General features: G+C 42.7%; 1 protein-coding gene across 4 annotated transcripts; it reads left to right on the forward strand.

Annotated features, from left to right (window-relative positions):
• Positions 1–1,569: 1,569 nt before the first annotated feature.
• Positions 1,570–26,044, forward strand: msi1b (musashi RNA binding protein 1b). Of its 4 annotated transcripts, none has more exons than XM_035378572.1 (15): positions 1,570–1,725; positions 2,143–2,183; positions 3,265–3,346; positions 3,508–3,592; positions 11,504–11,545; positions 12,834–12,926; positions 17,883–17,931; positions 19,658–19,740; positions 19,903–20,020; positions 20,986–21,066; positions 22,217–22,309; positions 22,949–23,011; positions 23,622–23,776; positions 24,074–24,119; positions 24,279–26,044. In XM_035378572.1, exons 1-14 carry the CDS (start codon positions 1,667–1,669, stop codon positions 24,113–24,115), a joined length of 1,086 nt encoding a protein of 361 aa, XP_035234463.1. In that variant the 5' UTR covers positions 1,570–1,666; the 3' UTR covers positions 24,116–24,119; positions 24,279–26,044. The 4 variants fall into 4 exon arrangements, with proteins under 4 accessions (XP_035234463.1, XP_035234465.1, XP_035234467.1 ...); XM_035378574.1 differs by having other exon boundaries at positions 22,217–22,273; XM_035378575.1 differs by lacking the exon at positions 1,570–1,725 and adding an exon at positions 1,748–1,928.
• The last annotated feature ends 335 nt before the right edge of the window (positions 26,045–26,379 follow it).

Raw genomic sequence — 26,379 nt, forward strand, 5'->3', positions numbered from 1 at the left:
CACCCGAACCTTGTCACCACCGGAGCACATTGGAAAGAACATTGTAAACCAAGCACTATCCACGAATGACGACAACTTTGCCTATAGTACAATATATGAAAGTAATAGGCCACATGGAATATCCCGGGGTAAAAAGCAACTAAGAAAAAAAAAACCTATTTTATGTTCAGCGTTATATCAACTGATATAGCCTAGTGTATCTTACTCCGATAGAGTGTAATGAGCCATTTAGGAGTCGTTTAAACTGTCAGGGTTGAATTAATACCGAACCTTTTATCATGTGATTTGTGTTTTTATTTAACAATGGCATGTCACACTAAAGTTTACTCTACAAAGAACTTTCACAAATTAAGTCGGAATAGCCGACAGTAACAGGGACGACGCACGAAATATAGCCTGTATGTAGCCTATGTCCTGTATAAGGTAGGCTACAGCTAGCTATAGAAAGATAATGGTGAACATATTCTGTAATGTGGGGTGTCAAAACCGTTAATTGGCTATAGACTATGATGAACTTAATACTAACGGACTCAGATTGAGACATGCTTTATAGTTTATTTATTTTTATATTTTATTTCTGGCAACTAATTTTCTTTTTTTTAATTTATTTAAAAAAAACGTTGTTCTTTCTTGCAGACATAATTTACGATGTAGCCTATATCGAAGTTGACGTCCAGGAAGTTCTGAGTACACGCAAGTTGCTTTATGGCTCGAAGGCTTATTTTTGTTGTTCCGATCAAACACTGAGCCTGTGTTCTATTTTCTAATAGATGACATTGTAACATTACCTAAGTTACACGCTTCACTAAACAGTGGGCACTAAAGGGGGAAAATACATGGAATCTGCTATGTAGTTTACTGTACTGTTTACACGTGACATTCAAATACCTGTTCATTGACAAACCCTGATCAATCAGAACGCCTCGCCTTTTTTTTCTTTTTTTTTTTAAAACACGTAGTGAATTAAGTGCGTAGTTAATTACGATATTGATTATTCTAATTATTGCCATGTTTCATTGCGAGAGGTCAAAATCAAATAACATGTACGCATCACTTCAAGTCCATATACTGCATATTTTATTTAGGCTACCAACTGACATCACATTACAGAATGTATAAACACTCCAAATATCCGTGCCCCTTTACATCTGAGATATATAAACAGATTTAATAGTCACCAGAGTCGTTATAGAGAAGCAATGAGGTTTATAAGATATTCTATAGATTGTGTCTTATGAGCTTCCCTGAGAGGGAGTTTCCACCGGCGAACATCTCCAGAGCATTTAGTGCAAAGTTTGTCGTGCTATGCTGACTTTTTTATTAATGTAACAAATCACAAAGTAAGACCATAAGAAAGTATATGTGATAAAGCTGTGGTATAAAGAGGAAGTGAAAACAAAACAAAAACAACCGACGTGAAAGGTTGGTATGGGAGAGGCAACATGAAAGAGGCGGGGATGGGAACGAGAGAGGGAAGGAAGAAGAGATGGGTCGAAATGAAAAAGAAGATGGAGAGGTGGAGTCTACGGACGTTTTGTGTGCTTAACGCCCTCTGGTCCCACCTCTCTGAAAGAGCCCGTCCCCCCTTCCCAGTCGGCCAAACCCCCGCCCCTCACTCCGCTCTCCCTGCTTTCTCACACTGCACACTCGGGAACAGAGACACGGAATGGATACGGAAGGGAGCCAGAGCAGCCTGTCCTCCGCGGACTCCCCTCACGATCCCTGGTAAACATCGCCATTGCTTTACCTACCACTGAGCGCGGATACGGCTCTGAGAGAGATCCAGGAGTTGAGAGGGGGACCACTGGAGTTCTGAAACAAAGACAGGCAGCGTGCTTGCTCACTCTGCTGTGTAGGACTATCACTGCACATCCACTCCACGGGACCGCGCGCTCATCTTATTTTCTGTGCACTGAAGAGAGAGGATGGTTATCATTTATTTAAACTTTTCTGCTTCTTATATAGAGAAGTGTGCTTGTCTAGAGTTAACACTGGAATAACGGCCTGGCTGACAAGTATATGTTCTGCCAATATGGCCGATTTATTTAAAGTTTATTGCCATTATTATTTAAAGTGTATTTTAGGCTGTAGTTAAAGTCAGTCGACTATATGCTGTTTCACACCGTCTCTTTTTTCATTTAGCAAAATGTTCATCGGCGGTTTGAGCTGGCAGACGACGCAAGGTGAGCGTGCAATCTACTTTCTTCGAAGCCAACTTTCCAAAAGTAGAAAGAGCTCAAGTTTGGGTTCTTTTTATTATTTTAAAAATATGTTAGTTATTAAAAATGTCTGCCTTTTCCGTGAAACAAATATATGATTTTTTTTTGTGGGGGAGCGGGGGAGTGAGTGATGTAAAAGAAAGCTAAAATGTTCAGCCCGTACTGGCCGAAATCAAAGCGTTCATTCAATAGGGATCAGTCGGCAGGGATTTTGAAAGTTGGATGAATGGAAACAAACAAACCCCTTGAGAGTGAGATTAATTGGAAATGGGTTTAAAGAAAACAGTATGGCCTGCATATGAGACTCGAATGTGGTGTAAACAGGTCTCAAAATTACAAGAAACCTCACAGTCTCTAGGGCACAGTTTCTGGACTTGTTTTAAGGTTTGTAGGGCTTGTCCTAATGTTAAGCCAAGCCCCCCCCCCCCCCCCCCCCAAACCCAAGAGGTAAGAAGGACCTCTGTAGGTTTGCTTTTGAGGGGATCCACATCACTGAATTTGTTTTTGTTTTGGGCTATGCATGAAGAGTGCTGAATCACGTATAATGATATATCTGCTCCGCACGATAATCCACTAGGTGACGGTCGTTGAGGAGCATACGGCCAATGCCAAAAAAGAATCTTACTGTTTTACAGTTCTGTTTTCTTATTAAAGGGTGGTTTGGATGACAGGCTGATAGGCTATGTAGTAGTTAGCTGTATAAACATAGTGGAAATCCTTAAAATGGGATACGGAATACGCTTTAAGTCAACAAAAGTTCATTAAAAAAACGAAGTAAGCTACCTTACAATTTTACAACAATAGCTGATCCATCAACAAGTGCATGTATGCCTACATAAATATTAATATATAGGCCTATGCACGGTGAATACGTTAAAGTGGTCGTTAGAAGTTGTCATTATGACATTGTCAGCTACACTTCAGTTACCGAACGTGCATTAATATTATATCACTCCGTGATTTCTACCTTGCAGTTAACATGCTACAAATAGCCAGTGTTATTATATTTGATAAATGACTGATTATGCCCGTTTTTCTCTTTCAGAAGGTCTAAAGGAGTACTTCAGTAAATTCGGCGAGGTGAAGGAGTGTATGGTGATGCGGGATCCGGTTACAAAGCGGTCGAGGTGAGGGAGGCGTGCGCTCCGCGGCGCCCTATCACAGACTCTGGCACACAGCACAACACGCCACTGATACAGACTTTCTCTACATATTTATTTTTGAAATGCCTTTTATAAATGCATTCTTATATCATATTTTAAAAATTTATTTTGCTATTAATTTGCAGGGGCTTCGGATTTGTCACCTACGTAGACCAGGCTGGCGTGGATAAAGTTTTGGCTCAACCCAGACATGAATTGGATTCTAAAACTGTGAGTTGTAATTGTTTCTGCTTTGTCAGTCAGAGTCTTTTCTTCATTTTGTTTAAGTTGAAATGAAATAATCACACACAGAAATTAGCAGGTAGACGTATTCGGGTATTCAGATATACAAGCTCTCGAGTCTATAGCCTACGTGTCTTTTCTGTCTTACTTTATTGGAAACTTGAAAATAAGTCTACGTATTACTTATAAGAGATATATTAATAATTTACAATCAGACACAGGTGAAAAGCTTTTCAATTTCAGTTGGAATTTTGCTTATGGACATTTTTTTAAATAGATTATTTACATATATTTTTAGCAGACAGTCGTTCTTTTTAATAAATTAAAAAATTTAAAGACCCAAAACTTCTGCCTTACTATAGTTAATTTAGCCTATCTCCCTAGTCTCCCTTACCTGACTTCTGGTCGAGCCTGCGGCCACTAGGCTACCTGAGTAAACAAAACTTATTTTCAAAGGATACTCTTGAAATTATCGTTGAAGTTGCGAATGGGCTAGACACTTTTCATGCGTTAGGCCATGTCACACCGACGGACGATTCAAATGTAAATCCCGGAGCAATGCAAATTTACTTAGGGAAAATGCGCGATTCGATATGACCTGGGCGCATGTGCCTGCCTCGCAAGGGAGAACGCTGGTTCTACTTTTTTTCTTTCTATCGTCCCATTTCCCAGCTGCTGAAGGGGGGGGGGGGGGGGCGGGGCAATATTCAAGAAATAAAAGGAATAGAGGAGAAAGAGCTTTCTCTGCCTCTCCCTCCCACAGCGAGGTTGTCGGGAGCGCGTTCTTATTCGGTGTCCATCGCCATGGTAACCGGGGGACCCAGACAGGGTGGCTCTTTACGATGGTACTCCGGAGGGGCTTGGTTGTGTGACTGTATAACTTACAACAGGGTGAAATCATGTAGTGGCATAAAGATTTTATATACTGCGTTTTATTTTTTATATTAAATATGAAACAGTCTACATTGAATAAAGGACAGAGTAGGAAGAAAATATTAGCCTGGGAATGTTGGACATTGCCTGTATAATTTTTAGTTGGAAAAATCCAGATTAAATCAGCATGAAGGGAAAATGGTGTCATGCTTAGCTATAATAATCAGAACACCATTTATGTTAGTATTTGTAAGTTAAAGCTCATGAACCACCATTATCTGTACATGCACTGCAGGTGAGAAAGTGAGATTGCGGTTGGAGGGAAGATGCTGAACCAGTGAGGATGTAAATGCACATTACTTTAGTGTGTGATATCCTTAGTGGTTGCACTGTAAATGGCAGTAATTGGGTTTTTGATAATCGACTTATTGCACATGTGAGAGAGAATTTAAGACGATTATTGTATAACACTGTACGGATTAGTTTATCACTGTATTTACAGGGTGAAGGTAGTTATGTAAAATATAAAATTAGTAAACGCTTTACAGTAAAAATTTCAGAGTTTCTCATTTAAGGAAATAATGCTCCCATGAACGATTCTGACATCGGAAGTCTCTGTACACCATGCGTCACTCTCAGGGTGATGTCACCATATTCTTGCTACCAAATACACCCTGTGTTGCACCATCTTGTTGCAGTGTTCAGTATTATTTACATGACATTGCAGTGCATCTTGGTACGTAAAACTTCAGTGCGCCTGAAAAGTCTTAGGTGAAACTTTGTATGTGTGTGCGTGTCTCTTTGTTTGTGGTGAATGTGGGCGGGTCTAGTGACAATGGTGGCCCATTCGTCGCCATGGGGATCAGCAAGTACCCCCCCAGGGGGGTCAGGGAGAGGGAGTGGTGATGGTTGTGGGGAGGTCAGTGTATTGAGATTTTCTGGAGCTCTGTGTCTCTTTTGTGTTGCGAACTGTATACCTTCTCTACACTACAACACCAGAGGACTGAAAACTGCCAGGAAAAAATTATAATAATAGACTCACAGGACATAAAAGAATTAAGCAGGAAGAGATACTGAAGAAGTAATAGAGGGGGGAAAAGTTATCACATAAGTGTGCAGTCGGTGTTTTATATAGTGTAGTGTAGAGGAGTGTCTATAAGATGTAATGTAATGTTACTTGCAGTGTGCATTTGTGTGGATTGTCAGGTAAATTGGAGAAATGGAGCATGATCAAGGTGTGAGAGAGGTAGCAACGTTGAGGGAATAAAGATGTTGCCAGAGACCTGTACCAACATGCAATGAGAGAACAAATGGTTCTGGTTGAACTCCCTCTGGAGAAGCTTGGATTAGTCCGTCGCAGTGGGAACAACACAGTGATGTTGGTAACTAAGGGTGCCACTGTGGCTTGCCACCCTGGGACCTTTGTCTCCATAGTGACCGCCATTTCTCTAAAATGAACAGGATGCAAAACACACAGTGCAGCAATGAAAATCCTCTCCTTGTAATTTTTGGAAGTAGTATAATAAAGTGAAAATCTGTCGCTGTGCTGACATTTTGATTTTTGATCATTTCTGATCGGGAATTTCACTATTCAATAGAGAGGTACGCGCACCAAGTTTCTTCTGGAAAAGGTAGTCCCTGGTCTGCAATTGTCAGTTGTAGTGTCAAATACCATTTGTATATTCAAGTTAATTTTCAGCGTATTTTGAAAGAGTGCAATCATCTGGTGGCCACTTTACCATTCTAAACATTTATAAGCCACAGTTTGGTATAATGGTAAAGTGTAGTGTAAACTATAATTGTTGGTTTGTCAATTATTGAACATTGTTTCCTAATTCTGAAATTCCTGAATTGCAATGCAGACCAGGATATTGAAGGCTCATTACATGTGAACGTTAGTGTGAACTCAGCTCACATTTAGGCTGGATCCTCCAGTTGTCGTGACATCAGAAGCTGAAGTTGGATTCACTCTGTAGGGAGATGGTGTAGGTCCAAGCGGGTGTGGCTTTTTTTTGGCATTGCTTACGCCGTGTGACCAGCATGCCCCGTGTTTTTTGTTTTGAGCCAGCGGGCTCATTCAGCAGGAGCCGAAGTGAGATGGTGAGGAAAGAGAACTTTCGGGGGGGGGGGGGGGGGGGGCACGCTTCCTGCCCCCTCCCTCTCCCATCAGAATGGACATTGTCAGGCAGCCTTAGAAGGGCAGCAGGGGAAAGAGGGAGAGAAAGAGAGTGAGAGAAGGAGAGATCTCCTGTGACAACTGAAAGAATGTGTCATGCTGGGACTGGCTGAACTGTTCCTCAGCCCGTGGAGAGCAAGAGGGCGGCGAGAAGAAAGAGGGGAAAGTGAAAAAGGACAGAGATGCTGTGTTGTGTCTGAGAAAGAGGGAGAGAAGGGGATGCCTAATCATATCAATGCTGGAAAGGAATCTGAGTAAATGTTTCCTCCAAGACACCACTGTAAAGAATGCTGGCTTTGTGGAAGTGGTTCTCCTGGAACATTTGTTTATTTAAAAAAAAGTGCTTCACAGCCTCTGACCTGCATGCACTGCTAACTGCTGTCAGGAATTGTGCATTGTTTTCTTATTGTAGTAGGCAATCTGAACAACTCAGATTTTTTGGGTTATAAAACTCCCAGGTCTGTTTGTATCTGGCAGCTTAGTGTTGTTTGTGTTTGGCCCACTGTTATGCATTCAGAATGGAATTGTCTCCTGCCGAATATGTTTGTTTGTTGGACATCGAGTGAGAAAGGTGGAATTTGTGTGCCCCAGTGGGGTGAGCGAGAATCGGTGGCTCCCAGGGGTGTCCTGCGCCAGCTGTGGGGGGTGGTCTTTAGGCTCCCAATAGATTTGGGGTGGGTGGGGAGGGTGATATCCTGCTTGCAGTCTCCCGTCGCTCACAGGAACAAGGCACAAGGAAAAGGACAGTTAAGGTGAGAGTGTGACCGTTGGTGTGTTTCGGGAGCAGGTGGGGGAAGCTTGGCATTGTACGCGTAGTACAGGCCTTAAAGCCTTAATGACAGAACAATGGCTTGCGTCAAGCCTCCTGAGCACCCAGTGCCTACGAGGATAAAAGCAACAGTGGTGTTTGTGAATAGGTATTAAAAAAAATTACTGCCATGCACCGTGCCGTTTGTCTCTGGTATTTTCTCTTAAGGGTGTTTTGTTGCAGTCGACCTGCGTCCCATTTCAGCTGCGGGCTGGACCGGGGAGATTAGCCCTAACTGTGCTGACGAGAGCAGGGGACGTGGGGGGAGGGAGAAGGGGATAACCCCCTCGGTGATTAGTATGGATCTCAAATACAGCTAATCGGATTGAAGGAACAAGCAGGGTTGTACTTCCGAGGTACTGTATAGATCGAACTAAGCTTGTGCTTCAAAGCGAGTGTAACAGGTTCTGTCTAAACCAGTCAGTTCCATTTTTGTCTCATGCACATGCTACCTGTTGCCAGGGAAGACGTGTGAGTATAATCTTGTTGACCAGTTACTTATGGCTTCACTGTCATTGATTGGAAGCGAATGACTGTGTGACATAAATACATTATTCTCAATTCCTATTGAGGGTTATTTTTGTATAAAAACAGCTCTCTGGGTTTCCAGATAACTCTGGATATTCACAGCACTTCATACTTGACATTAGTTTCTTCCCCCCAATAAAAAATCCACCCAAACCAATTGTGAATGATCCATCTAAATCAATGATCTCGAAGGGTGTAGCAAAGTTGTGCCAGATGAGCATTTAAGGCAGTCTATTGTGTCTAAAGGAAATATTGATTATTAATGAGGATGCACTTATAACTTTTGAAAACTTTTCAAATTCATGAGGCTGCTTGACTCCTGACCCTCTTGACCCTCAGTGAAATATGCTGATGCACAAATGAAAATGTAAACAACATGTAAAGTGTTAGTTATGAGCGACATAAACAACACTCTGAATTTAGGAAAATTGAACATGGATACTTCTCTGTGGAAGTTTGAAATGGACACTAAACATAATTTTAGATTTAGTACATGAGAAACAGTGTTCACAGTGTAAGTGATGATGAATATCATTCATGGTGTTGAGTGGGCTTTGATATTACTTATAGTGAGGCAGGCAGCTTTCCAAATAGTTTCCCTTAGTTTCTTTTGTTTTCTGAACGGAAGCAAATGGTGACTATATGAATGTTGTGAACAGCCCTGTATTTAAGCTTTAAACGGCAGTTGTGCCTGACACCAGATCATCACTATCTCCCAGAGATCAATTACATGGTTTGTTAAACTGAGAGAGTTCAGAGTGCCTTTCTCCCTGCTAGCAAATTTGTCAGTCACTGGTATAATTTGTGTTTAGTCAAATTGATTTCCTGAAGTGGTGACTATGGAAAAAAATTGGTTTAGCTCAAGCCAATAGGGTTGCTGTAGCCTGTCTTCTTAAAATGTCTCCATTGTGTGTGTTTGTTTCTCTTCTGAATTTTTAATTAATTAAATGGCAGTGGTGTCCGACATCGGGAAGGGGTGCGGGTTTAAGCTAAATTTACATTTATTTTTTCACATTGTCATGGTCCTTTACCTTTTTTTCGTTGCACTGAAGCCAAAACAAAAAGATCTATATTGCACTGCATTGTATATTCCTTGAAGATAAAGGAAGATAAATTACCCCCAGGTAATTTCAAGTTCTACATGTTGACATATAAAAAAATGAATTAATCTGTCTTAATATGTCCATTCAAAATATTTTCCCCCGTTACTGTGTGTTGGTTGCTGTCTGTTGATTTTGTTTGTTTGTTTGTATGTCTGTTTGTTTGTTTTTGAATGTGTACAGGAGTGTTGGACAACAGGAGGGTTGGTGACGTGAGGTGACTATCAGTGTAGTTTAGCGATCATAGCACTAAACTGTAGACATTGCATCTGATTCTGTTCAGTCTAGTTTCGTTATTTTTTTTTAGCACTGTACTTTAGAATCTGCAGTGAGGTCAAAACTTAGACTAAACACTGTGCTGTACCTTGCTCTGGTAAACCAGGGCTCAGTCTGCCATAGAGGCCATAGCTCTCTACTGTAATTCTGTTCTACACTGTCATGGTTACAGACTAATATAGAACTCCTAGTGCTGTACTGTCCCACTGTTTCACTGCTTGGTATAACAACAGTACAGCATAGTGTAGTCTAGCAATATACTCCTAGTCCTATTAGATCAGTATAGACTAATATAGAGATTTTAGCATTTTGTATTCTTTAGTCCTGTATAATAGCGATAGTATTCTGACACATCTTCCTCGCGGGACATGGTTAAGTACTGTGAAATCTGAAATTAAAATAAAGGACTTTCGTGGTGTGCTTTTGTACGGAATGTTCAATCTGTGCATCAAACTCCAGTTTGTGTTAGATAGGTATGATGATTGCTGAATGCTAACTCAATCAGTGATAGCACTCTTGGTAGTCATACGTAGTTATGTACTCAATCTGCTATTGACGGTTTTTGTTTAACCTGCTGCAGCCAGTGGCCTGTGGCTGGCGTGAAAATGGCTGAGTGGCGGGGAACTTTAAATTGTAGGCTTTTGTACCGCTCATTAAGAGCTGGCCCTGGGCAGAAACCCTAATCGTGAAATTGCAGCTTTTCCATAGCGGGATGGTCTATTTTGTGCTATAGGAAGAGTAAAGCAAAAACAAACAAACACAAACAAACAAAAAAATAAAGAGGCTGCTGTCCGAGTGTGTGCATGTAACGCAGTCACCCCTGTTCTCCCTGTCTTTGCTCTCACTCTCTCGCACTCCTCCTGTCTCCCCGTCTCTGTCTGTTCTGTGGGAGATGAGATGTGTTTGTGATTTTAGTGCCTGTGTGAGATTCCAGGGGATCACATGTCACACGGGGGTGACAGAGAGGAGGTGAGGGGGAAGGAGGAATGGTAGAGATCCGTTTGGGATGTTCCCGCTGTTACCAGCTGCAGGCCGGAGGATAAACTAGGTTGTTCACCGCGAGTCACGCGGCTGAGGTCAGCCCGGCTCAAACTCTGCACCCCTCTCCACTGCCTGCGTGTTGTCCCGGATCACCAACATTTAACCGCGAGGATGACATATTAATCGATACTCAATTAAATGATCTGCAGTACTGTGCCACACATCCTGTAGTCAAATAAATATAAATTCCAGAGTTTACCAAGCGAATTGTTTCCAGGTGAATAGCTGGAAAGGCCTGGTCCAACTCGTCATGTAGAACTCCTGCTCTCGCACCTGTAGAATTGCGTACAGGGAGTTGGGCCTGGAGTTCAGGGGGTGGGTAGTTTTCACTTGGAATCACGTCTCCTTCTGTGCCATTGTAGTGAGAGATGAGAGCAGAGGTCTATTCAGTTTCAGTCCCCTTCCCTAAGTAAAACAATGAGCTCCCTCACCTTCCGTCCTACTTTCACTCCCCCCCAGCCCTCTTTATCACAGGTGAAAATGACAGCTCTCCTCCACCTCACTCTCTTTTGGCTCCTCAATTCACCCTCCATGGGCCGACTAAACACATTTCAACATTTTTAACCTCACTCTACCATTATTCCACTCCTTCTGTCCTCACCATCTACCTTTTTTCCTTGGTCTCTGAACTTCCTCTCTGGTGCTCTGGCTCTCATTGGAGGTGTATAGAGAGAGACTCAGGTAGAGTATTTTTGCCAGGATGGGTGTGTGAGACTTGTGGCAGAGAATGAGTTCATATGGGCTTCTTTGGTTCATCTCCTGTTAGTTCCAATTTCACTCACGTCTTGCGATAGTATTTCAATGGAATGTGCAAATACCATCATTCCGTGTCCTCTGAATTGTATAGTTGTGGTACAACTGCATTTGGTTATGAAAGAAACCGTGGACTGTTGAAATCAAGACTTTGAAGGAGGAAAAGACACAGGAAGCCTGGGGAAATGGTAGGACTCAATGTACTGAACCCCAGACTCAACCTTCTCTTAGACTTCTCATAAACCTGTGGCTGGTCCGATGGGCTACTCAAAAGTTTATGGCCCTTTTGAGTTTAAAAAATGTTCTTAATTTCCCCCCTCCCCATGTTTTTTATTTCACCTCAGATTGACCCAAAAGTGGCATTCCCTCGCAGAGCTCAGCCGAAGGTAAGAAGGGTTGCCGTTGTGCAAAATTCCTCTTCTCATGTCTTTCCTTTCTAGCTTTTCCTTGTCTCCCTTTGTATCTCTAAGAGATCAGTGTCTATGGAAAGGACACTGAATGGACCTGGGTCAGTTGGTGTTTGTTGGTATGTTTCACTTGTGAGTTTGACCCCTGTTGAAGCAGACCTTTTGAATCTGGGTTAATTCCCAGTAATGGGATGATGACATTGCAATCACTATGAGTACTGCAAGAGGCACGGGTGGATTATTTTATGTCACATGATCAAGGATAGAACCATTACCTCAGTTCATGACTCATCATTTGTAACCCGCAATTATTTACTCCAAGGCATGTCGCTCGTAGTAGCATGCAGAGTCACTATTGTTTTGGTTTTTGTGTGCATCACCCAGGCCTTTACCTTTTCTCAAAGTAATGAATGTAGTTGTAATCCATGTCACGTAGTACGGCTCACAATTCCCTGGCAAATTTCATAATCCCTGTTTCCCTGACCGGAATTGGGAATGATAACCAAACGATATCTCAGTTTCAACTCTGAAAAGGTGTGTGAGTTAGGGGCTCTTGTGGGCCACGTCTGAAACCTATCTGAGAGGGGTGAGCAGGTGGAATGCCATGCATGCTGGCTTTAAGGAGCAAGGCAGCATTGGTTGATGGGCCCCCCTCTGGTACAGAAAGTGCCTGCATAAGGAAGACTGAGAGAGTGTATGAGAAGAGCACGGGGGAAGCTGAGTTCTTCAGTTACTGCCGTTAATGTTTTACCATTCACCACACCTTATCTGAAGCAAATAGTTCTCAGATTTTTCACCATAAAACCTGTCTTCAGTAAAATAAAGTCAGGCATGCTGTATTGTATTAGTGTGTAGGAACATTTTGCTTGACTAATAATGTCAATTTTATTTATGTGTCACAGTTGTAGCCATAGTGGTGTGACATGTTGAATTAGGCTCCGGGCCTGTGACCCAAAGGCTTAAGATTCTAATTTGAAGCCTTTCTATTCTTGAGCAATGTACTTAACCTGAATTTCCTCAACAAGTATTCAGCTGTATAAATGGATGAAGATGTTTATGGGATAATGGTGTCCACTAAGTCAATAATTCAAGGAATAATAGTGAAATTACAAAATATTACAGAGAATTATACTGAAAACTCATGGTCTCCACTAAAATCAAAGTTATGTATACTATTATATAACAATGCTTTATATAAACATTGATTGTTTGGATCTTTTGTTCACCTTGATATCTTTGCTAATTTAGTCTTGTCCTCCTTTGCCAGCTGGTGACTCGCACCAAGAAGATCTTTGTTGGGGGCTTGTCAGTCAACACGACCATTGAAGATGTGAAGCAGTATTTCGACCAGTTTGGAAAGGTATGTATGACAAGTTAATAAGGTGTCAAGGATTGGTGATATAGATGTGCATATCTAAAATTGGGTTAAGTACTTCCTCCTGAATTATGCCCTTTTTAAGCCTCCTAGAGAACTGGTTGTCCCAGGGAATTATGGGAAGGAGCTTGCATGGGGAGGAATTGTTGGTAATAGGTAATGTTTGAGGAGGGGAATAGTTCTAGAATGTAAGAAGTGAGAAATTGCTGAGAGAACCAGCACTATGACTGAAGATGTACATTGTGTGCATGAATTCCTTTGTGTTGCTCCTGTTCATGTTTTTCAATTCTCTGGAACCACAGTTTTTTTTTGTTGTCCCCACGTGATTTGGGGAACGGTGTAACAGTGAATGTTAGACAGACAAAATAACTAGATGAAGTTGTATAGAAAAAGAGAGACCAAGAGAGAGATTGAGAGGTTAGAGGTACAGTGAGAGGGGAGATGGTTTGGCAAATGGAATTCCACTGAAATTGGTACTTTCAATGGAGTTTTGACTGGAGGAATATTGAAGATGGAGAGAAAGAAAGAGAGAGCGGCAAAAAGAGGGAAAAATCAAAGTGCTAAAGCAGTCAAAGGAGAGAGAGAAAAAGTTTGGGAGAGGGAGTCAAAGAAGGTGGCAGGCAAGAGGGAGGGATTATTAGAATCTGAACTAATCTGATGTAACAGCTGCTCCTGCTCCCCCCCACCCCCCTCTCCAGCCCCCGGCCCCCTCCCAGCCTGTTGCCTTGGTGACCCAGCTTGTCCATTGTCCCTAAGTAATTCAGCGGGCAAGGGGTTTTGTGGGGAGGTGATTGGGGGGTTGTGTAACAATAACACTGATCAACTAACGGTCAAAATAGCTTAGACCCAATTCAGCCAAGTTGTCACATCAACTCAGTCTCCTGGAAGTCTCCTTCTGCCTGTTTCTCTAACACACAAACAGTTTTTTGCCGAGTTTTAGTGTAAACGAAGATCCGTTGAGGAATGGTGTATTTGCAAAGTAGACTTTATTCAAGAACTTGAATGTGCACACAGAGTGATGGAGGCTTTGAATATGGGAAGGGGAGGGGAGAGAGTCACTGATGTGGTAACAAAGAGAGAAGAAAAAAGAAAAAGGAGAAGGGAGGGAAGATGATGGAGTGCTGGGGTGGAGAGGAGGATGAATAAAAGGAGAAAAGGGGCAAGGGTCAAATATAATTTTTGCTCAGATGGCAACAAAAATTTCACCACCATTTCTACGTGTTAAACATGCACTTTCTAACATGCACTATGTTGTTCTGTCAAGCTTCTGGTAGCCTTGGAGATTTTGGATCAACATAGTTGCAGTGTCTACTATGAAACATATTTTCTAAGGATGTGCACTTACAGAGATCAGTCTTGGTTGAACACTTCAGTAGTTTCACATCCACATGTAGACAAATGAACAACACAACTGAATTGCTATTACAAGTATTTAACTACAAATGCGTCATGGCAAAGCTATCTACAGCAGATTTACATAAGGACTTTTCTCCTGCTTGAGGTTCATGCATCTCAAGTGAGGTGCTTCTGCTTTGGCAAAATGTAGACTAAGCGCAGATTACCTGGTTGCCATAAGTTGACGTAGGTCATCTTAAAACCCCCCCTATGGGTGTTGACCTGGCACATATGAGCCAGATCGAAATGAGCTCAAGTCTCTGCAGCCTCCATGTCCTTTTCATGCAGTCTATCCTTTGTCCTCATGTCATGACATGGACATCAGTCTCTCCAGTGCTAACTGCACTTGTGATGAACAACTGGTACTTTTTCCAACACAAGAAAAGAGTATTCTGGATCAGCAGTTTCACAATAAAGTACCTCTTTTCCTGTAATTTAGATTGGAACAGATTTCCCTCTGTCATAGGACATCGGAATGTTTTCTGTGATATTTTTTTCCTCTTGGGAGTAGGTGACAAGATCTGGTTCTCTTTCCTGGAGCGTCGTTTCTTTTGGAGTGATACTCTGTATACCCTCTTGTCTCACATGCTCTTGAAATTGCAATAAAGTATTCTGGCCCTGGTTACCCAGCACATTGTGTGGCCAGCTTATTTCAATTTTTATTTTACATCAGTTATTTTATCTACGATTTTAAGAACACATTTCATGAACCACATCAAGCTAGCTAGTTTGTGAGGGCAATTTCCCCGAAAGTGGTTTTAGTTTAAGACTGTTTTTGCACAATACATTCAGTTACATATTCCTTGTCCAGTTTGAGTATTTTAAGTTTGGGATGAAGTGCATTGCTGCTGGATGCAATTGGAGCCATTTGCCATTTCTGTGAGTTTGGTGAGCCACAGCCCTTCAACTGAGTTGAAGGTGGGCCAACTCCTGTAGAGATTTAAGATTTGCATGGTTTTCAGACATGTTTGTGCACAGTGTGGCTGCTGTCCACATTGCCTTCGCTGTTATTATTCACCTCAAACCGTGGCGTTCCACGGTTCTGGAGGAGTCACGTCTGCTGCATTCGCTGAAGAATTTAGCGAGATTTGATTGGATGCAGCGCTGCACAACATGGGCCTCAGCCACTCTAGGATGTCCCAGCTGTGCGCTGTAGTGCACCAGCCCTGCAGGTGCTGGGTTTAGCGTGAAACAAACACTCCGGCCTCCCACATAACTGCATTACCATTCGTCGGAGAGCCGGGGGAGCGATAGGAGGTTTGAACTTTATTCACTTATCTGTTCCCGGTCTGCGCAAACGCAGAATATATTATTGACAAACAAACGCACACCCAGAGACACAATAGAGACACGCTGGTGTTCCCATCTCAACCTCTCCCCAGCTCCTAATTCTGAACACCAGTGTCATTATGTCACCACTTCATCTGGCATACCGCCATTAAATTGGCCTCCCTCAAAGGTATGATTTTGAATTGGAACGGTTGGCTTGGTTCACGAGGGGGCCGCCATTTTGTTCCCTTCCCTGTGGATGCGTACACCAATGGAAGGGAGCCATTTGGGCTTTTTAAACTGCAGAAGTATCAGGGGAAATATCTGTACAGTAGTGCCCAGCTCCCCCATCTCCACCAGCCCAGAAGGGAAAGATGAGTGAAATGGGAGCAAGAGAGATGGACAGAAAAAGTTAGGCTCCAGCCACCCATGAGCGTTCCCGATTAGAGTGCCTCACTGGACTCTTTGTCTGCCGCCCTGTTTGGAAAGAGGGGGTGGGAAAGAGGGATGAGAGAAAGTGGGAGAAATGAGGCAGGGGTGGGGGTGAGGGGTATAGAGTGTGTGTGTGTGAGAGGGAGAGAGATACAGTTCTAAGCACAGCCATTTGTTTTAAATATTACTTGTTGAGCGACTTCGGTGGAGAAGGAGGTCCAAACACTAGAGTATGGGGTGGGCGAGCGCTGCTTTGACAGGCTGTTTCTCCTGGCCCCCGATGCTGCTGTGTCACTGGGTTTGGACGAGTGAGAGAGGGAGCACAGGACAGATGCTAACGTCTAAATGTCAGAGTGCGAGAGCCGTTTCAACGTGCTGGGACCAACAGGTCCCCTTTCACACTGGCAGGAGGCCCTCGCCTCTTTACCTTTGACCTTTTTCCCAGGATGACTTGCACTAAAGTGCCCTTAAGCACATACACAGCCTGGCATGCACACGCAGGGCCAGAACAGTATACGCATGTGGACAAGTTTTGCTGGCAGCGTGACGAGAGAATTCAGCCCCACCAAGCACATAGTGCCCAGTGAAACATTGTCACATGGCAAATTACTTTTACTTCAACCTGAGGTGGGCTCTCAAGTTTTGAACTTGTGATTAAATTCCCAAAATACCATGTTAATAAATGGAAACTAAAGAAATATATGTTTGTGTATGTATGTGTGGTTACGCATGTAATTTCACCAAAAAAAAGTTTGGATTGAGTTTGTTAAGCAGTTTTGTTGTTTTCCTGAAAAAGTGTTTGTCCACGGTGTTTTCAGTCCTGTTTTTCCTTTCGGGACAGAAAGCTATGCTCACTTTCTCTCGCTGTGGAGAGAGGGAGGGAGGGAGGGAGGGAGGGGGCAGAGGGGGATGAAGGGAGAAGCAGGCAGAAGAGAGGGAGAAAAAAGCAGGGGGGAGAGGAGGAATGACAGGCGTCCGTGCCAACAAACAACAAAGCCGCTGCTCCTCTTTGTTCTCTTTCTCCCTCCTTTTGTCCCTCTCCTTTTTCTCCTCCTTTCCCTCTCTGGTCTGTCCCAGGCAGCCTTTCTCTGCCCTCGGCTGGGCTTGTCCTCACTGCACGTGCTCAGTGCATCTTTCCCTCCACAGCTCGTCTGCCCCCCACTTATATTACTCTGTATCTCCATCTTCTCAACTTTCCTTTCCCGCTCACTCCCGCTCTGTAAGTTTCTCTTTCTCTCTCCCTCTCTCTCTCTCTATTCATGAAGGCAGAAGGGGAGTGGTAAAACCTTCTAATCGAAATTCTTCAGCTTCAGTTTCCATGGGAATGGTAAACTTTGCGGAAAGTGAAAGAAAGAAGTGGACGCAGTTTGTGAAAAGATTATACCCCCCCCCTCCCTCCCGAGAGCGAGGGAGAGGGAGAGAGAGAGGGTGAGAGAGAGAGGGTGAGAGAGGGGTAGAGAGATGGAGCAAGAGCGAGAGAAAGAGATCGGAGATTGTGAGAGGCAGAGAGTCTGCAATAGAGACATTCAATGCTGTTTATCTTATGGGTGGACGATGAAATGAGGGTGCCTGTGTCCAATTCTGACTCTTCTATTCTGGATCACCTCTCACCCTTCCCCTCTCAGTCCCACATCTCTTTTCCACTGTTCTCCCTCCCCTTCCCCCATGTCCTTTGTCACCTGTCCCCCAGTTTGCCCCCCCCCCGCCCCTTTTTCACCCTCTCTCTCTGGATCTCCATCTGTTACATGGCCTCTCTTTCAAACTCACGAGGAAAGGAGACTTGGTTGAACAATACATTTAGTGCTATGCTGATCTTTGTCCCTCTCTCTCTCTCTCTGTCTGTAGGTCGATGATGCCATGCTCATGTTTGATAAGACAACTAACAGGCACAGAGGTAAGACTATGCCCTCAGCTCAGTTTGATCTGATCTGTATACAACGTGGTTGGTTTCAGATGCTTTACAGTGTGTTTAAAAGGGAAATAACCCCACAAAGAACAGTACAGATTCTCCCAAAACTTTGACAAGCACTGTTGGTTCTCAAGTTCAGACAACTGCTTCGCCTCTGGTCTCAGCTCCCTCCTCTTCACCTCCCCTCTCTCCCTCAGACTATTTCTCCTCTTGACACCTTTCCTCCTCACTCCCCTCCCTGCTTTTCTCCCTCTTCCTCCCCACTCATCATCCGCCTTCACCCAACACCACCCCTTTCCCTCTTCTCCCTATCCTCTTTTTTACCCCGCCCTTCTCTCCTCTCCGCTCCCCATGCCTCCCCTACCCGCCTCTGTGCTGCTTGCTTTTCTTCCTCCTCCTCCTCCTCTTCCTCCCCCCTGTTACTGGATGAGCTGTGCCTACTGAGGTGAGGGAACGGAACGGGGTTGGGCTAATTAGTCAGCTCGTTAATCAGGGCTCAGGATAAACCCTCTTTAAGCACCCCCCCTTCCCCAAACTGATCGATTATGACGGCAAGCCAGCTTGGCTAAATCTTACCGGCTGTGGAGCAGAGGGAGGGAGGGAGGGAGGGAGGAGAGTACTGGGGGCGGAGAACAGGTAAGAGGAGAGAGATGACATGGCAAAGAAACTGAGAGAACGTGTGAGGATGAGAGATAGATACGACCAAAATGAAGGGATGAGAGGTCAGATAAAGAAGGGCTGAAGTAAAGAATGGAGCTTGAGGTTGGGAGATGGAGGGAAGTTAAAGGACAGAAAAGGCAGGGGCCGATGTGAAGGTCAGAGGAGCAGAGAGGGGTGGGAGAGGGTGGGAAAGGTTAGTGGGACAGTGAATTAGTCCATTAATCATGTTAGAAAGAGTGACAATGGAGTTGAGAGAGAATGCATGTAAAGAAAGAAAGAAAGGGAACCAGGGGGAAAGAAGTCACTTTCCCCAGAAGCTGCAGTATTTATATAAACTACAGCATCATTTAAAATGAAGCATTTGGTTCTTCGTTCCTCATCAACAGCCTATATGGGTTTTTATTGGTGTCGTTTAAAGCTGATTTGCATGTTGTTTTCTTTGGGAATCCCCAGCTTGTATTGCTTGAACTACAGTGCCATGAAATTATTAGGAATGGCCTATTTTACTGAGATTGATTTTAAAATATATATCAATTTATATCCATCCATTTGTCGCATAAAATAAAGGCAATGGATGTGGAAATTGGAATGACATGTGGATGCAGGAACACCACATGTCCAATCCTTCAAAGGCTGGCTAAACATGAATACCATCCTTTTCCCTGTGATTTAAATAATATAATTTTCAGTTTTTCATCAAACCCAGCATAAATCTGCTAGAAGAGTTCAAACTGGGTGTGGGTAGAAACATGGCACAATGCATGGAATTTAATTAAATCCCTGATTGCAAAAAAAAAAAAATTCTGAGCATGTGTGATGTGAAACTCCCTCACCTATTTCACGTACACAAGGCCTGTGTTCAGTGTGCTTTGTGTCGAGCATGGTTTGGTGGCGTGGAAACGTGCACGCCACAGCAGTTTCACGACGAGATCTTGAACCCGGGACGCACGAGACTCACGCCTTCACAGTGCAACCGCTGCTAGCTGAGCGCTGCCTGTTTTTCTGCGCTATAAGGCTGTTCCGCACGTCACAAGCCATTTCTGCTCTCCAGGGTTTGGTTTCGTCACCTTCGAGAATGAGGACGTGGTGGAGAAAGTGTGTGAGATCCACTTCCACGAGATCAACAATAAAATGGTAACTGAAGTCGTCAGGGCACCAGATCATCTGTGTTTGGTCCCTTTATTTTCCACAGTGTTTACTTTTCATATTAGGCATCTGTCACTGCGTGTAATGGTTTGGTTTGTGTGTGTGTGTATGCTTGTGTACGTGCATAATATGTCCCACTATTCTGTTAAGGTGGAGTGCAAGAAGGCCCAGCCAAAAGAAGTAATGTCACCGACAGGTTCAGCAAGGGGGCGCTCCAGGGTGATGCCGTACGGGATGGATGCCTTTATGTTAGGGATCGGCATGCTAGGTGAGTTGGGAATGGCATCGTCTCAGTCCGTGAACTCACAACACCAATCTGAAAATCAAGTGCCCCACCCACATCCATTCTCAGTGTAGCCAAATACGTGAGATTTGCCTCTCCAAACAAGTAACAGGACTACTCTTATTGTCTCCCCAGTCTTTTTGTGATTATGAGCCTATGAGGCTTGTTTGAGTGCCTGCTGGAAAGCTTTAGTAACTGTGTGACTAGCACCATCTAGTGCACTCACTTGTCATTACAGTGGCTTCGCTTTAAAAGCGTGATTGCCTGAAGTCACTCACATCTCAAAATGGTTTCTGGGAATCCTTGATTCGTTGACACAATCCAGAGTGTCATACATAATGTACTACCTCACCAATAACCTTCACCTGCCTCATAGTTGACTGCTGTAATTGGAGTTTATGACTCAGGGAGTAGTCTTCCCTCTGGACCAAACAGAAAGCCAATGCACTGGTGTAGCAATGGGGGAAAGTGCACTGTCAGAGATGGCTTCTTTCAGAGCATGTTGCAAAGAGTAGGGTTTCTCTTGGTGGCCTGGCAAAATATCCAATCTGGCCATTTAATCATCTCCTCGTTGCGATTTGCTAAATAAATCTCTCCCTCTCAGCTAATTCATATTGAGTGACTTCTGTGGATCACAGGTGCATGATAAGCTATGCATTGGTGGTGACTATATATAACTGTAAAGGTATTTGAAATTCTGGTTTAGAAAATGCAATTTAATTGCCACCACTCTCAGTGTACCCCATGTGTTTTATTTATTTATTTAAAAGGCCAATCAGCTCTCTTACGTGCCCAGTTGTATTTCAGTACACACCTAATGTGTTTCACCATCAGCGTTGTTTTTTGCTGCCTCGCTGATATTTAATATTTTGAATATTATGCACATCTTTAATAAAAATTATTATTTTATTAGAAGGTCACATCCTAAACCTGGCTGTCCTTTCACACAGGTTATCCAGGATTCCAGGCTGCCACGTATGCCAGTCGAGGTTATACTGGCATCACCCCTGGATACACCTACCAGTTCCCTGGTAAGCTCGCCTCTGCCATGTTCAGCACAGCAACTGGCCAGCTGGCCCCAAATGATTGGCTGAGATACATGTCAACCAGACAGGAGATGTCTGTTTTGTAGTTGGAGTGTCTACTACCGTTTAATCATTAGTAACTCCTGTTTAACAGATTGGTTAATGTGGTTTTTCCTAAGACAAAATTAACATTTTGCACTGTACAGAAAATAGATCTAGCTGCTTAGCCGTTTGGGCCTAACTACAATTTTGAGCATCAGATTACATCATGTCAGATTGTATTTTGATCAGTTATCAGATATTATGATCACGTTTGAAGTGTTTTTTTTTCCAATTATATATTTAGTTCAAAGTATTAAAATGGAGTCTACTAGAGTAAGCTCTATGAACATTTGTCACAATTCACGTAGAATAGCTTTTATTACCAAGATGTGTATATTTCTATACACTGAAATGGAGCACATGGTCAGTGTGATGACATGATCCAATGACAGTTGACCCCAGGTATCATAACACGCTATCTATGTCACACATATGCGCATATACGCACAACTTTGTCTATGTCATTGGCTGCTTGTAAATTTCAGGGAGTGGGATTGTGTCCTAATGCCCTGTACTCTGTGTTGTTGCTGTTTGCGGGGTGGAGGAAGTTTCGAAGGCAGTTCAGTGACAGTGTGGGGGGTGGGGAGTGGGGAGTGGGGAGTGGGGGGATTACCCTGACAGTGCTCACTAAAACCCCACCAGCTGTGCTGTCCTGTGCTGAAGCTCTTCCACAAGCTTTCCCTGTGTCCAACTTACATTTTTCCTTAAATTGTGCTGTTGCTTACCTTATATCTCTAATTTAAGGTTCTAACTATGCCCTGTTACACCTCTCATTTTCATTACCTTCATGTTATTCTTTCTCTGTCCTGAATTCCTGTTTCCAAGGTCTCTATCTTTACTCTCCTTCACTCTCTGTGGTACCCTAAATTTCCCACTGTGAATATATATCCCGCTCTATCTACCCTTTCCCTATTCCTACCTGTCCTCCGCTTCCCTACTTTTCTTCTTTATCTCCCACTCTCCTGGTGAGTGTGTTACCCTGACCTGTGGAGCACGTGTGTGCGCGTGAGCGGGTGTGTGTGTTTAAAAGCGCTCTCTGATATTTCTGTTCTAGAATTCCATTTAGAGAGGACCCCCCTTCTGACATCACCCCACCCCCCTGAGATCACAGGTCGGTCCCTCCACTGGGGTTTACAAGCAGCAAGCGGTCAGTGCGTCTGACTCAGTCTCACAGCATCAACATTGGCCCACCCTCTGCGGTCTCACAATAATGATGTCACCACCCTTTCACGGAACACAGTCAATGTCCGAGCCATCATTTTAGAAGTGAAACAGAAATCAGGTTGCAGCTCAGAGTGTGATTCAGTGTCATTCAACAACATTCAGTAATATTTTCTGAAATCAGTATTAGTGATAGTATGGCTGAAATCAGTTGTCTGTACATATGAGTTGGCTGAATGTGAATGACTTACTGATTATTTACCTTGGGAGCCAAAATGGTGGTGTGTCTCTCACATTGTGTCAGTAACATGCCATTAACCTGCCCACCTAATGAGAAGAAGCGTAATGCAACATTTATAGTTGTATGAATTGAAGCAGCTACTAAAGAATCCCTAATGATTGTACTTCAGTCTTAGAGGTTTCTGTTAAATCTTGATAAAAACAATGGTCTGTACACTGCCTTGTAGTACCCTACAACACAGACCTGTAATGGTCAAAGATAATATCTGGGTAATGCTATTCATAAAGAGATTATTTGAACCATATATTGCAATGCACATTTATTTTTCTGCAGGAAGCTGAAATAAATTTTGTCTCTTTATGCATTTCCCCCTGTGCCCCACAGCCATTCCTCTGACGGCCTACGGACCAATGGCGGCGGCGGCGGCGGCAGCAGCGGTTGTCAGAGGTACAAGCAGGAAGTGATGCTCCACTATACTACTCCGTGTGTTTCTGTGCACGGCTGAGCACCACTGGCATCATGCTAATGCTCAGTATCCCGGGCTATAATTCAATTTTAGCAGGTCAATAGCAGATAAGGTTTTCAGAGGAGCCGAAATATTAAAACTGTATTAATTCATTACACATTTTTGATAATGCAATTTAATATAACCATATATTAGTATTTTATTTACACTGAACATAATTTCATGAGTATGATCTTGACTTTTATGCAGAGTTTCAAGGCTACATTATTCAGTGGTACCACACTTTTCATTACATCATGTTCAGTACACACATGCAGAAAAAAGATGTACTATGCTTTCATAAAGTTTACTGTGTACTGTTATCAGTTGAGGTTATTCAGATGTGCAGGTGAGTTGAGATCGATTTCATTTTATAGCCGATATTTTGTGGTGCTTCTGTTGTGCTCAGTTTTGATAAGAACTGACACTGCAGTGTTGGTGATCTTCATCGCTCAAATGGCTCACTGTGAAATATGCTTCATATTTCAAATTTTTCAGCTCTGAGGCATCATTGCATTTGTGTTAAGTTAATCTTTTTATTTGTCTGTCCAGGTTCCACCCCTTCTCGCACAGCTGGCTTCCTTGGTACCAGCAGCCCTGGGCCAATGGCAGACCTGTATGGAGCAGCGAATCAGGACTCTGGAGTCAGCAGTTACATCAGTGCTGCAAGTCCTGCCCCTAGCACTGGATTCGGTCACAGTCTTGGGGTATGACACTGAATGATTCCCTCGTTTGTTCACAAAATTATACATCTGCTATACATAATGCCTAGATGGAGTACAACAGGACTTATTGACACTCACCCTATCAGTTGCTTAATTACAAATTTCTATTCAGGTAGCTTGGAGAATAGCAGTTATTATTGTCGATCATTGTGGACCATACTAGTGACCAAATTTTGGCTGACATATCCCATTTCTCCTCAGGGACTGAATAGTATTTATTCTGTATTGTATGGGGTAACACTGTTATCTAATTCTCCTGATCTCTTTCATCTTCTCAAGGGACCTCTGATTGCCACAGCCTTCACTAATGGCTACCACTGAGAAGGTGAATTGCAGTTTTGGAAGCTTTCCATTTATTCCTTAACTTTTGTTACTTATTGAGTTTACGACGTAGTATTCATAAATTCAGATTTGACAGTAAACAACACTGTAGTGTTTATGTTACAACAATGTCAACCACTAATGTCTTCTCTCTTTCTCAAAGGCCATCAGATCAGAAGATGGGAGGGGTCAACTCTACTTTGAGCCAATCAGATCTCTTTTTCTGCTGAATGTCGCTGTCTGGCAAGCCCGATTGGCTGCTGCAGCTCTAACTTGACTCTGGCTCCTCTTGACTCCACCAACCCACTGAAGGTCTTTTAATTTCCTGTTTCCTGTACTAACATCACTTCTTGTCTTCCCTCATTCCTGTTACTACCTTCATGTAGGCCTTTAAAAATAGTTTTTTAGGAAGTTTGTCTGGGGTTTCCTACAGTTGGAGAGCTTCTTTCAGGCAAACAAAAAATGTAAAAATCAAAAAAAGTTTGATTGTAGAAATCATTTGGTGGATTCTAGCTCCTTCTGTTTTGTTTTATTTACTTGACTGTTCTTGAGGAATTTTAATTTAATTTAATTTTTTTTGTTTGTCGTCTTTGTTACTTTAGGTTATACTTTTTGTCGGAAATTAAAACCATTGTCATGGTGTTACAGAGAGAGGGAGAAAGCAAGAAAATAGTTTGAGAAAAGATTAACATGTTTCTCTAGTCATAAATGAGGTACATGGACGGGAGCAATGATTGGTTTGTGTGCATGGATGTTTGTGTCTCAGTGTTAGGTTCTTAATTCATTTTAAGAAAAACAGAATAATTCTAATTGAACACTTTTTTACAAAAAGACATGCAAAAGGAAAGATGTATATTTTGGTAGTTTTGAAACAAAAAAGAACATTTGTAATATTAATAATAATAGAAATAATCATAATCAAGAACCTATTTTCCATAATTGGTTTTAAACAATGAAACAATGTTTTGTTTCTTCCTGTAATATATTGTAAATATATCTCAGTCTTTTGGGTTTTTTTTTTTTGCTGTAATGGGGAAGGGGCAATTTTGGGGGTGGGGACATTTATATTTCCTGGAAAATGATTGTAAAGTTGCATAAATCACCTTGAGTGTTGAATACCTGAAGTGTTAAATATCAGTGTCACAGGGTGAAGGAAAAAAAGATTGCATTACTCCAGATTTTATCACCCATCAGTTCTTCTTCACAACCATCAGTCCAGAAATGAACAATGTACTCGTTCTCTCGAATGACACAGAGCTCTGTAGGGAGCCTTTAATTGCTTGTTTTGGTGTAATCGGTACAAATTGCATGAAACGAGGATCTTCTGCTGGCAAAATCTGATGTGAAACTCTCTATAGTGGGAGATGTGATTTATTCCCAGCTGTTTTAATTTTTTTCTCCTTGATGAGGACATATGTGGTGATAAGCTGCTTTATACAGCATTCTTGTAGGGGACAAGTGATTTCCCCCCGCAGTTTTTGGCTGCTTTTTATACTAGTTTGCACATTAGAAACAAAATCAGTGATTTTTACCACCCTTAAACACAGTCGCCACTGCTGTATTGAAGGAATGGGGTTAGTGAAATCTGGAACTGGCGTTCTGCAGTTATTGGTTCTGATAGGGGGCAAAAACTGGAAACATGCTACTGTAAATGTCAAGAGGCTATAAGACGTGGTCAGTCCTCTGTGTTGGTGCTTCAGTGCATAAACCTATATCACCAGAGTTCAGTGGGGATATTTCTGACCGCAAATGACCCCCCTCCCCCAATTTTCTAGGGGAAAAACAGTGGAGAACACGAACTTGAGGTGTTTCATGCAATTGGGGCTGAAGGATTAGGTGAGGAATGTGGGTGTGTTCGATGGGTGGGATCTTACTGTTCCTATTGCGTCTTGAAAAAAGCAAAAAAAAAAAAACGGCTTGTGGCATCATTATGCTAGGTTTTAAAAAAAAAATTTTTTTAAATAGTTGCTGTTTAAATGCCGTTCCATTGAACGATCTGTGACTTTAAAAATGAAGGACACATTATACAAAAGCAAGGGATTCTGGAGGCTGTTTCATCATGGTTCTATTCTGGCTGAATTCTTCCTCTTCAGATGTTATTAGGCAAAGCGTGTGTGTACACGTGTGTGTGTGTGTGTGTGTGTGTGTGTGTGTGTGTGAATATGTGTCTTGGTGTTTGCATATATGAGTGCTTCTGTAAGCTCGACTCTTGGTTATAGTTGGCGAATGGGTTGTAGATCATTGATGTGAATTTCTGATTCCAT

This window comes from Anguilla anguilla, chromosome 10 (assembly GCF_013347855.1).
Source record: "Anguilla anguilla isolate fAngAng1 chromosome 10, fAngAng1.pri, whole genome shotgun sequence".
Lineage (NCBI taxonomy): Eukaryota > Metazoa > Chordata > Actinopteri > Anguilliformes > Anguillidae > Anguilla > Anguilla anguilla.